The following is a 13,023-nucleotide window of genomic DNA, read 5'->3' on the forward strand; positions in this document are numbered from 1 at the left end:
AACTGTTGAATCAGCTATAGAGATCCCCAGAGACTCTGCCCCACTGAACTTATGGGCCTACCCCCCCAAGCTCCTTTTCCATATGAATGGCTGATCTTGGTTGGTCTTGGCTCATGCTGTACAACTTCCTAAATCTTCCTCTCAAAAAAAGCAACAGCTGGCCTCAGTGAGTCCCAGGTCCAGCACTAGCAGCAGTGAGCCTAGATTCACAGCGTGGCTTCACCTGGGAATCTCTAACCCCAGGACAAGTAGGAAACATCTCAGATTGCTATATAGCTCAGGCAGGGTGGCCCTTCACAAAACACAGGTCAGGGGGCTGATCTTGGCCTGCAGCACCCAGGCAACCTCAGGGCCAGTGTACTCAGTGGACAGCTACAGACCATGATGGAGCACCCCATCCTACCCCTGCAGAGCTGATCCTCCTCAGAGGTTGCAAGTTGGTGGTTAGTGGTCACTCCCAATACTAGCAGCTAACTGGCCTGTGTAAATCCCTCCCACTTATCTGCCAATAGCAACCAAGGCTCAACTACAAGAGGAGGGTGTACTCAGTCTACACGGAGGTTGCATCTCGAGTACCCAGCTTGGGTGATAGGGGAGGCTGTGCCACTGGACCCTACAGGACACCTACCACATTAGGCCCCACTACCAGGTATTTACAGGACAGCTATGGGGATGTAAAGTACACTATAGTAGATGGAGTAGCCAAAGAACTTATATGCATGACCCATGAACATGAACAATGGTGTGGGGATTGCTTGAAGGAGTCGGGGGTGCTGGGTGGACAGGGGTAAGGGGAAGAAATTAGCATAAGTGTAGTAGCATAGTCAATAAATATAATTTTTAAAAAATTAAACATAAAAACACATTACAATTGTGCATATCTTTTAAACAATCAATTATATTTCTAGGAATTTATCCTAAAGAAATACAAGTTTGCAAAGACATACATACTAAACCATTCTCAGCAACACCATTTGTAATAGTGAAAGTTGAAAATCCCAATGGGCACCAGTAGGATAAATTACTGCAAATAATGCTACAGATCTCTACTTCCTGATATTGTCTCTCATGTAGTAAAAAAAAAAATTAGATGATAAAACAGCCTTTGTGTGATCCCATTTTTACAATTTAAATAAGAATGTGTATACTCATGGAAAAAAATTTAGAATACTTCAACCCATTGTTTACTATTAGTTATCTCTGGTAAGTTGTCTTCTTTACAACTTTCTACACTGTACTGATGGTGTATAACTCTTAATATCAGAGTAGTTTTTAAAGTTTACTAAGTTGAACTAATCTGAGTAATCAAAATAGTTTTTGTTTTCTAGTCTTTCCTCATTTCCAATGCTCTTAAAACATTCTTCTATATTTAAACACATAGTATCAGTGGATGGTAAAAGTGTCAAATATATAGTCAATGCCTCTATTAACAAAGATGACATGCTTAAAGGGCAATCACTGTTAACTATATTTCTAAAATAAAAAATTAAGTATCATTCCTGACCCTAAGACGCTAGCAAGGATCTTTTCATTATGATAGGGCCTCCATTTGCTGCCACCTCTTCCCTTTGCCTCTGTCTTCTCAACCATTATTTAATAATGTTTTCAACTATAGTCCCCATGGTGGCTTGTTTTTCATGGATATAGAAAAACAATGCCAAAAGAAGTATTTTGTAAAATAATATAGAAGAAAATTTCTATTCAAGACTGTATACCTCAACATTACTGTTCGATAAAACTCTCTGAAATGATAGAGGGTTCTATTATCTATGCTGTCCTACATGACAGCAGATCTAATGTTTTATCCACTATAACACAGGTGGCTACTGAGCACTTGAAATGTGGCTAGTGCATTGAAGAACCAAATTTCTAAATTTTAACTTATTTTAATATCCACCTAAGGCTAGTAGCTACCATATTGGACAGTACTACTCTAGAAAATTTCATTGTACATTTACTGTGTTTGATTAAATAGGAATGAAGAAAAATATATTTCCACTTAAGATCTGGCACTCCAGTCAGTATATATTTCCAAGACTAATGAAACCATAACTGTGGGTTGCAAACTGCTTCCTTGAAAAATTAACTGGTCTTTTAGCAGTCCTCACTCTTTACCTAGGAAATAAGGATCCATTTACTGAAAGTCTCAATTCTCATGGCTTCAATAGGATTGCATTACTTTGGCTCACCCACTACATATCATTTTTTTTTTCTTTTTTTTTGTGTATGCAATGTTAGCCTCCCCCTTATGCTTCCTTCCAAGATGAGTCCTTGGTTTCTTGTTTTGTCTTCCATTAAGAAGAGATTTCTTACTTGTCTTCTGTGAAAAAGCATCACACTATATAATCTCAAACACATCATTTAACCTCTTTGAGACTGCTTCTCATTTGTGAAATAACTCAGGTAGTTACTATTGTTCCTTCAGTTTTAGGATTCTCAGAATTCTATTAATAGTACAGGACTAGTTATGAAACTTGTTTCCTCAGGTTGATTCCTCTTCTTGCCCCTTTAAATGTTGGTGTACTCCACAGTTGTCAGTGACCAGCTTTTCCACTCTCCACATTTTTTCCTCCAAGCATCTCAAATTCTTCATTGTGACTCTCAAATTTATGCTGTATCCCTGACTTCATTCTTTTTAAAAAATATTTTATTTATTTATTTTTAGAGAGAAAGGAAGGGAAGAAGAGTGGAAGAGAAACATCAATGAGTGGTTGCCTCTCATGTGTCCCCTACTAGGGACCTGGCCTGCAACCCAGGCATGTGCCCTGACTGGGAATCAAATCGCAATCCTTTGCTTCACAGGCCCATGCTCAATCCACTGAGCTACACCAGCCAGGGCCTGACTTCATTCTTTAAGTTCCAAATTTAAATTTTTATTTGCCGTACATGATTAACTAGATGTGCTACCAGCCTCTTAAAGGTACCAAGCAAACCAGATAAATTATGTATATGTGTACCAAACTTCTTCATTAGTATGGCTTGTGATCAAAGCCATATTTTATGATCAGATGTACCTGAATTTGAATCCTAGTTCTGTCAGTTATTAGCTGAAAAAACTTGATCAGATTGTGTCTTCATTTTTTTGTATGTAAAAAGGGGTTGAAAATAGTACTTATAACTCATATGGTTGTTGTATGTGCATGTTTTAAATACACAGTTTCACGTACAATATCTGGAATATGCTAACAGCTCAATAAATGTTAGCTACTGTTATCAGTAGCATTACAACCTTCCTAGTCATCCAGGTTCCAATAGCTCAGTCATCTCTGATATACTGACTTTTTTAAAAAAAATAAATCCAATCAGCATTTGTATATTTTATTTTCTAGCACAATCTGTTTTTCATTCCCTGATAGTTTAGGACTATTATCATAGCCACATAACCAGATTACTAGATTTCATGTTTAAAGGGTAGAAACCTCTTATTTTTGTTTCCCCTATATTACCTAGCATAATGCCTAACATACAAATTTTGCTATTAGACAACTAATCTTTACATCTATTTATTCCTCCATTGATCCCTTAAGTTCTTTCTTTTTTATGAAGAGTTCCTGACTCAAATCAGGTAAACTCTTCCTTATGGTTTTTTTTACTTTTAGATTTTATTTATTTATTTTTAGACAGAGGGGAAGGGAGGGAGAAACAGAGGGAGAGAGAGAAACATCAAGGTGTGGTTGCCTCTCATGCCTTCCCTGGCTCTGGGGAACCTGGCCTACAATCCAGGCATATGCCCTGAGAATCGAACCAGCGACCCTTTGTTTCTCAGGCTGGCACTCAACCCACTGAACTACACCAGCCAGGGGCCCTTTAGTTCTCTGAAAGCAGGGAGTGTCTTGGTCCTCTGACTATATTTACACCTGCCAAAATCCCTTAGTAAATAAATTTTTGTTGAATGAATCAATGTTGAGTAGCCTTACTGTCTCCAAACCTATCATCAATCTAGCTATCTCATAAGCAAATGGTATGTCTTATATTCCCTAATCCAACCATTTATTCTGACCAAATTGGCCTCACTACATTATCAAGAGTAGTCTTACTGTATTAGTCAGGACTCCTATTCTGTATCCAAAAATGCTACTCAAATTAAGCAGAAAAGGGAATTTATTAGTCTGCATAATTTGAAAGTCCAAGGTTAGCATCAACTGGCTACTGATTCAAAGGTATATACAGATCCAAAGGCTCAAATGCTATCATTAGAACTTGGCTTCATTCTTCCTTTTGGCTCTGTTTTCCATTTACTGGCAAGCTCCAGGATTTCATTCTATGCTCTCAGCAACCCCAGGGTTCAAAGCATGCCTTTTTCTCAACAGTTTGAATAAAAAATTCAGAATTAACACTCATGTGGGCCGATTGGAAAATACACCCTTCTCTGAACAAACACTGTGGCCAGTGGGATGGACAACATAGATCGGCTAGGCCTGAACCACATGTACACCCTTGTGTCAGAGTGGAATCCATGTAAGTGAGAGGGGTGATTCCCTAGGAAAACTGGAGTGTACGGTATTGTTATCAGATGAAAGGGGTATGCATGGGATGGATTAGCAAAATTATCTGTTGTGCCCTATACTCTAAGATGGTTTGCATGTCCATCAGAGCCTGGAATGGCTTTCCTTCTCATTTATGCCAACCCAAAACAAAGCTACATCCTTTCTGACTCCAAAAGTCTTCTGTGATTTCTCCTAAGATTTTCCTTGTCCACTGAATCAAGTCACTCATTCCCAAGTATTTCCCTTTTTGTTTTCCCTAAAGCTCTATCTTTTAAAACAAATAGGAAAGGAAAACCACCAGAAAATGTTCCATGATGAATTCTAACCATGTCAAATTATAAACAGTATGCATAATATGGACTGTTTCTTTTCTTTTTTTTTAAGAGAGAGGAAGGAAGAGAGAGATACACACATCAATTTACTGTTCCACTCATTTGTTTGGTTATGTCTTATATGTGCCCAGACTGGGAATCAAACCTGCAAACTTGATATATTAGGATGAAGCTCTAACCAACAGAGCTACCAGGCCAGGGCTGTGCTGCTTCTTATAATGTCAGCTCTTACAGGATACCTACCAGCTCTACCAGATACATCCTATACATTATGAAAGAATAAAATAGGTGGCAAATTTGTTATATGCACCTTCAAATAATTTTTTTGGCTTTAAATTTCCTGTAGGGTTTAACCAAAACATTTTAACATAAATTGGATCTGACTTCATCAACATGACAGAGGAACTCAAGAGTTACAGATTTTAGCTTCAGTAATACTTGATAGGCTTAAGTGACTAATGCATGTGGAAAGCTATTCCAGGAACTGGAATGTATGACCACATGACTCCAAAGAGGTAGACAAGCAATTCAACCTTGGTGCGCCCCAGGGGGTCTGCATGTAATGGAGATGGTATCTGAGCCACTGTGTTCCAGAGAAGGAAGTCCATAACACAGATAAAGAAAGGTTGATGAACAGATAAAGAAGTACTAGGAAAATCACCAATTGACTGTAACTCTGATCCAATCAAGCTTTTTTCCAAACCCCTCACCTACCCTTTCTTCTCCTTATAAAAAGGTCAGCTTGAGATGATATATTAAGATTGTTTTTGAGGGCCCATAACCCGCTGTCTTCTCAGATTGCTGGCATCTGAATAAAGTGCCCATCAAGATTTAATCTTTGTCTCTACTTATTGGTTCTGGTAGTGACAGGCAGCACAACTACCAACTTTTCCAGTTTCAGAAGTTCCTAGTATAACAGATAGACTATGGTTTTGGAACTACCTCCAATTAGGCTCAAGAACTAGCTAAAACCATCTTCCCTGGCATTTAGCTACAGGTCCTTGAGCAAACTATCTTCTCTCTCCAAGCCTTAGTTTCACTGTCTTTAAAAATAGAATGGTAATAACTGTCTGTACATAAGAAACTAAGCTATGAGGTATAGTGGAGAGAAAAGAATTAGATGGACCTTGGCTGAAATTCTACCACTACTAGTTAACAGGACTTTCTCTGAGTGATTCCTCACTGTAAATTCTAAGTAATTCCTCATATGTAAAGTGGGGATCATAATATTTAATCCATTGGTTGTTATACATTTAACGTGACAATGTATTTTAAAACATCTAATACACTGAATAGCAAACAGTTAAAACTCAATAAATGATGTTATCCACATCAAATTATGTTTAAAATGATTCAGAGAATAACTCAGTGTTTTTGTACTTACCAAGGTCCACCAAAGACTTCTTATATTTAGTAAGTGACATTTCTATCATATTAAAATGAATTTAGCATAATAGGTCATAAAATACTTTGTAGTCTTTTTTTCCATTTATACCTTTTGACCAGATAAAATATCAACCAACCAAAAATATGGTTTATATATAAACTATTAAAATAATAAACATGGATAGCAAATTCAAAATTCAGATCACAAGAAAAAGTTCATTGGGATTACTTACAAGTCTTCATAAATGCCCGTGGGTTTTCTTTGTTAGTTAATATTTCTTAATGGCAAAACACTTTGGTCTTACAACTGTTTAAATGCTGGTAAGATAATGAACTAGATAAACTACTGCAATCAACTTGTTGTTTAGCTTCAGGCTTAATGTAGTAATATGAAATGATTCACACCAATATGAAATTGCTATGCTATCCCCTGAATATACAGCTATTTCCCGAAGAGAATAAAAAATATGGGGTATTAATGACAACTTTAGATGTAATCTATCAGAACACATGCAAAGGGTGCATGGTTGTTCATATTCACCTTAGCAATAAAGTTTAACTTTAATGTCATTCACTAAAAAATACAAACTATATTCAGTACAACTGTTTCCAAAAAGTGATTAGATTTAATAAGCAAGCATTTAATTTCTTCCATTTTACACTAGAGCAAAAGTTTCTTTGGAAAGAAGATTCCTGAAGTAGTTTAACAAGACTGAGTCATATATACTACTTATCAATCCTTAATCAGTGTACAAACACAGGATGGTGTTAAAGATTTTAAAATAAGAAATGGAATAACTAAAACACAAAACACTATACATTCTTTGGTTGCAAAAACACTATAAGAAAATAAAATATTTAATTATACTACTCAAACTTGTTTAAGGAATTTTTTTCCTTTTATTTGCGCAGAACATGAATAGACTCGGTTTTTAATCTACACTGAGGAGATGTATTTTAAACACAAGAGAAACATTATGGTGAACTCGGTTTTTAATCTACACTGAGGAGATGTATTTTAAACACAAGAGAAACATTATGGTGAACACCTCAGTTAACAGACATTGCTCTCTACAATAGCTCTATACAACGAAGAAAACCTAAAGGTAATTCATTATTCCCTTTCCTGGGTTCAAAAGTAGGTATAAAGCAAAATGTTTGTTTTTTAAAAGCATGAAATACTTATATGGTAGGTAACCTTTATCTTTTCGAAGTAGTTTTCTACTTTTGTGGGGGTTATGAAGAGAGAGGGGGCACGAGTAAGTGGAAGTCGGAGGGTGGGCTCTAGTTACACTAACAAGATCATTCGGTAAGTCAACTAGATGAAGGTGGCAAAAGCACAGTTACGTTTGGGTTCATGTTAAAAACCACTCTCGAAAAGACACCAGGGCTGAGATCGAAACATTCCTGATCATACAGTGACCAATGCTACTCGGATCTAATTAAGAGCGCACTAGATTCCCTGATCTTAGCAGAAACCGGGGTGGGGCACGAGTCTATCTCGGCAAGGACTGAAGTTCATTTTCTGGGAGAGTAAACCACCACCCATCAATCCCCTACAGTCTTCCCTGAAAGATGCTGCTGTCCGCCCCTCCCAGGGCTCAGGATCTGGCCCGTAGGCCCAGAAGCGGAGTTGGGGAGTGGTTGGGGCAGTCGCCTTCTCCCGTTACGCAGGTCCTGACGGGGAGCTATGGGAAGAGTGCAGCAACTACCCGAGAGGTCCCCACCAGCTTGGGTGGCCTCCTGCCGCACCCAGAGCCTCCCGTCAGATGGGATGTTCCCAGTCCCGCTCACCCGCCCGAGTGGTGTCCGTCAGGTCGTGGTTGGCCGCTCCGCGGGGAAACTCCCTCAGTTTCCGGCCGCTCAGGCTCAGCACCCCGGTTACCGCCGCCTCCTCCAGCGCTCGATCAAGGGAGCGGCTCCACGAGCCTGGGCCAGGACCGGGTCCTGCCCCAGAGCTTGGGCCGCAGTTAACACCGGAAAGGCTACCTCCCGACGCTACTGGGCCAGAATATTCTGCAGCTGTAGCCACAGCGACCAAGCCCGCTGCCGCCATTTCCCAGACGACAACTACCAGACCCTGCGATTCGGCGCATGCGCGGACAGACCTGATGGGTTGGGCGGGGAAAGAAATTTATAGACCCCAGACAGTTCCCTTGATGGACAGGCTGCGGTGCCCCTGTGTGCATCTAGTCACTTGCCTCCGCCCACTAGGTTTTCAAAGGAAAATAAAACAAAAATCTGGAGCGGCCACTGCTCCTTTAGGCTCCAGGTACATTTTTAAAATGCCCCTGCAAAAATCTTTCAGACAGCACTCCTCACCAGCTTTCTTCCCTCAGTACTGGATTAGCGTGAGCATTAAGGTTTTTTAACACTTGCTACCAGAAACTTTGGCTGGGATGTGACATAAAACATTTCCCAACTTCTGTTATTCTGTACACCAAATGATCCAAATGGAGACTTGCGCATGTATTCACTACTATTGCCTGACAGAAAAATAAAAACTAGACTGGCTCCCAAACTCCACAGGTTTCACACATATATTGTAAGCCCTCCTTTATTTTTATGAAATAGTTCTTAACAAAACTAAAATGAGTGTCTTAAATAGTACTTATCCCTTTAGGCAAACTTTTAGGGAGCATAAACAGCATTAGGGTCTAAAATTTTGGTTTGCAACCAAAATTGAGCAAATAATCTGCCCGTAATTTAAATGTGAGAATTAAAGGTAGAACTGAAGAAAATGATTAAAAAAAAAAGAAACTATGTAGTTTCAAAAAAGTGGAAAATACCACATTTTAAGCCAATTAGACTTCACTTAAATTGCAGTCTAGCATGTTCTTGGGTGTTTTTTTTGGAGGGGGGTGTCTTTAATAAAGCTATTACTGCTATATCATGTAAATTTCCCCAATATTCAACCAATCATCAAATATTTACTGTGGGAAATAGAAGAGGCTGTCAGATACAGCACTTTTCCTAGGAGATTATAATGTATTTGTAGAATCCAGACAGAACAATTAGAAAACAAGACACAAAAAAGGCCTAAGTGTGAGGTGTGATTATCAATCAGAATTCAGAGGAAAGGAATCTATTATTATGGACGGCTGAGGTTTTGAATCAAATCTGGATTCAATGAGGTAGGCTGGAAGGTGGGAGTAAAGTTAGATTGTGAGGAAAATCAGCATGACCAAAACCAGGTATGATTTATAATGGTACATGTGGAGAACATCAGGGCCATGGGCCAAAGATCATGTCAGAAAACATGAAAGTAATGTCGGGGAAATCCTAATCATTCAAGGCCTCAATCTTCACGAAACCTTGATTAGCATTTTCCCCAACTACTAATTGGAAGAGATTGTCAAAATGTTTAATCTTGGTGCCAAAGACAATTAGTAAGGACTACTCAGAGTTCTGTGAACTCAAGACTATACATTAGGTTCTTCAGCAACAAGTTCTGTGTTCAATTATCTGTGTTCTTTATGAACATGGGTCACTGAAATATAAATAATATATTGATATTTGTTATTCCTGGCAAGTAACATTTATCCAATGCATGAATTGGTTTTCATTCTGGTATTCCTAAAATTTTGTTACTCTTAGAAAGATTTTAAACTAAGAGTAGGTTCTCATTTTATATTTAGAGAGGCAGTATTTCAACCACAATGACTAAAAGCATAATTATATATTCCACGCTAATGCTACAATGCTATAGAAATAGTTGCCAGATCTTTCTAAAATGGACTACATATCATCTATATTTACCTATTACTTTCCACATTTACACTAAACTCTTCTGACAAGTCCTCTGTAATGACTTTCTTCCTTTTTACCAGTACATCTCATTATAACAACATTCCATACAAATTGTGGTCTCTGCATTTCTGCCCAACTTTATAGACTGATTTTTTGACCATTCAACTAGATGTTAAGGTCCTTAGTACATTAAACTCCATCTTTCGTAACTCAGGGCTGAGCATATTTTCTTCAAGAGGGCAAACCTTTTTTTAAGAGTTTATTTTTAGAGAGAAGGGAAGGGAAGAAGAGGGAGAGAAACATCAACCTGTGGTTGCCTCTTCCTCATCCCCCCTCCCCGAGCCGGGGACATGGCCTGTATCCCAGGCATGTCCCCCGACTAGGAATCAAACCGCTACCACTTGGTTCACAGGCACACGCTCAATCCACTGAGCTATACCAGCCAGGGCAGGGCTGAGCATATTAACAGGAGTTAGAAAATAGTAGAAAAAAGCAGAGACAGAAGGTGGGTTATGTACTAACAAACTAGAGGTTATGTAGAAATACAGGAAAGAAGATTGGGAGGAAAGAAAAAAGAATTATAGCCCTGAGCAGCGTGACTCAGTTGCTTAGGTGGCATTCTGCAAAGCAAAAGGTCACAGGTCCACTTCCTGGTTAGAGTACATTCCTGGATTGCAGATTTGATCCTGTTCCAACTAATTGATGTTTCTCTCCAGATCTTTCTTCTGCCCTTCCTCTCTCTACAAATACATAAGTAAAATCGTTTAAAAATTTTACAACTTTTGAGAAAATAAGTAAGTAAATATTCGAAGGCCAAAAGAAAGGCCTGTGATGAGGAAAATGAAGGTGCTATACATACACCATTATACTAGAGTAAGTCCTGGGTAAAGAAAGCTGGAAGATAGATCAAGGACTTACTTTTGAGACTTTGAAGGACTTAAGGTTTCATTTATAAAGGACAGGTAAAATATGAAGAAATTCTCATTCTACTCCTTCAGTATTCTTCATAAAGCAAGTGGCAAGATCATCTTTCAAGAGCAAGATATAAGAAATGGAGGCATTGTGGGAAGTTCACCAGTCTCGTGATAAATAAAAGTGATGAGAAACAGCAGCAAAAAAGCTGTGAACAAAAGGGCTACAGGGATCTATAATTTATTCCACTGCTCTGTAATCTGGAAGCAGTTGAAAAATAGGCAGTGGGAGTTATTTAATGTTAGAAATATACAGAGAATGCCTCTGCTTCTTCCTGTTTTATAGACTGAAAGTGAGGAGCAAAGGTTTTACTCAAATCTCTAGTTCTCTCCAGCTTTACATCATGTAGAAATAAAGCCTTTCTCCCTTTCTACTCACTAAAAATATATTAGTCATTCCTTTAAGGCTCTACTTTTATAAACTCAAAGCACTAGGGTTAAAATCTCAGTCAATTCTAATCTCTTCAAATGTAAAGCACAGAAATTGGTTTGTTGAATATAGTCAACGTTTGGTCCTTCCCTTTCTGACTCCTTTAGTAAGCATTAATAATTGGCTTTTTTAAGCTTTGTACAAAATTTAGACAATGTGATTTTTCTCCTCACTAGGGAAAAATGGATGTATTAATTCAACACATATATACTAAGGAAATAGTTTTCTATTCGTCTTTAAACACCTGTAAATGCCTGAAGACACTAAGAACAAGGAATTTCAATCCCAGAATGGTATTACGTTTCCGTATTTTATCAAACTTTATGTTGAAAAGATTTCAGATAATAAACTGTAAAAGCAGGGAATAAAAAGAAACATTAGAAGTCGTCAATTTACAAGCAAATCTCTAAATCCCTATTAATGGTCCACAATAGTCCAAAATTCTTGTAAATGCCTGGGCTCATTGGTATCTTTTTTAAAAAGGGACAAATTCCAAATTAATCTATGCAAAAAGAACTCTCTTTAAAGGAAAGCTTAAATCACGTTTCTTTTTCTACAGTGGCAAAAAGCAATCATGTAATTCTGATGAAAGTTCAAAGGTATACTGATCAGAAATGAAGAAATCATTTTCTGCCCTAATACTGCCTGAATTCAGAATGTATGTTATCAATTCTTTTTAGTGCAAAGTCAGCAATTTCCCCCCACTTTTCTTTCCTTATAGTAAATAAACAGAAAAATCCATCCCGTCCAAAAACAAATTGCCCTGACACTGTGTATTTTGTGTGAACTGTAAAGCTATTGACAGCAAAATATGATATACATGTCTATTCTAACAAAAAATAACCATTGGGCAATGAAGCCTATTTTCTTCATACTCAGAAGTATTTCATGATTTGCTTATAATTAAAATTGTGATATTCTATACTAATAAGTGATGCTATGTTTGCCTGTGCCATTTTTAAGACTTTAACTTCACAGGTTATTAATCAAATTATATGAGTTAGTAGAATCTGTAGGTTAAAACAACAGATGAGGCATTTTTGGAATGTTTAATGCAATAGATATTTTTGGACATTTTTAGTAGTATAGGCCCTTTGCTCAGCATCTGGATGTTTCATATATTTTTGTTTCACAGTTAATATCCCCTCCCCAAGATTGCTATTCCAATCATTTGCCTGAATGACATTTTCTAGTACTTTTGACATATTTTTTGAGGAATAGTTTGTGATTCCAATGCAGGTATCTTCATTACTGTTAGTAATGCAGAAAAAGCAAACCCCTTTGTTAGAAATACTGCACATTTGTGGGAAAAATACTTTATGAAGACTAGAATTATACAAGTGAGCAAAAACGAGTTGGTCAGCTTGACTCCATAGTGGTGGCAATAATGTAAACCAGGGGTGTTAAACTCATTTTCTCTGGGAGGCCACACCAGCCTCAAGGTTGCCCTCAAAGGGCCAAATGTAATTTTAGGGCTGAATAAATATAACTACTCCTTATCAGTTAAGCAAGAGCTTGGTGCTGCTACCAGGTAGAAACAAGGTACCTTGCCAGACTGGATAAAACAAGGTGGAGGGCCAGATTGGGCCTTGTGTTTGCCACTTGTGATGTAAACATTCTGGAAGACAATGAGCTGAACCTAAACTCCCCTGGAATCTGAACGGACA

The 13,023-nt window shown here is 38.0% G+C and overlaps 1 protein-coding gene across 9 annotated transcripts in view; it reads right to left on the reverse strand.

Moving 5' to 3' along the window:
- LRCH3 (leucine rich repeats and calponin homology domain containing 3) overlaps nt 1-8,301 on the reverse strand; it is a 128,650-nt gene extending 120,349 nt beyond the window's left edge. For 5 of the 9 annotated variants that reach the window (XM_037033733.1, XM_037033729.1, XM_037033726.1 and 2 more), the window contains exon 1: nt 8,000-8,301. In XM_037033733.1, coding sequence (XP_036889628.1) covers nt 8,000-8,261 — 262 coding nt within the window. In that variant the 5' untranslated portion in view covers nt 8,262-8,301. The remainder of the gene's footprint in view (nt 1-7,999) is intronic. The other 4 variants (XM_037033731.1, XM_037033728.1, XM_037033732.1 and 1 more) reach the window with 1 other exon arrangement.
- Between the last annotated feature and the right edge of the window lie 4,722 nt (nt 8,302-13,023).

The sequence above is a fragment of the Sturnira hondurensis genome, unplaced genomic scaffold (assembly GCF_014824575.4).
Source record: "Sturnira hondurensis isolate 20B ecotype Veracruz unplaced genomic scaffold, ASM1482457v3 Scaffold0021765, whole genome shotgun sequence".
Classification (NCBI taxonomy): Eukaryota; Metazoa; Chordata; class Mammalia; order Chiroptera; family Phyllostomidae; genus Sturnira; species Sturnira hondurensis.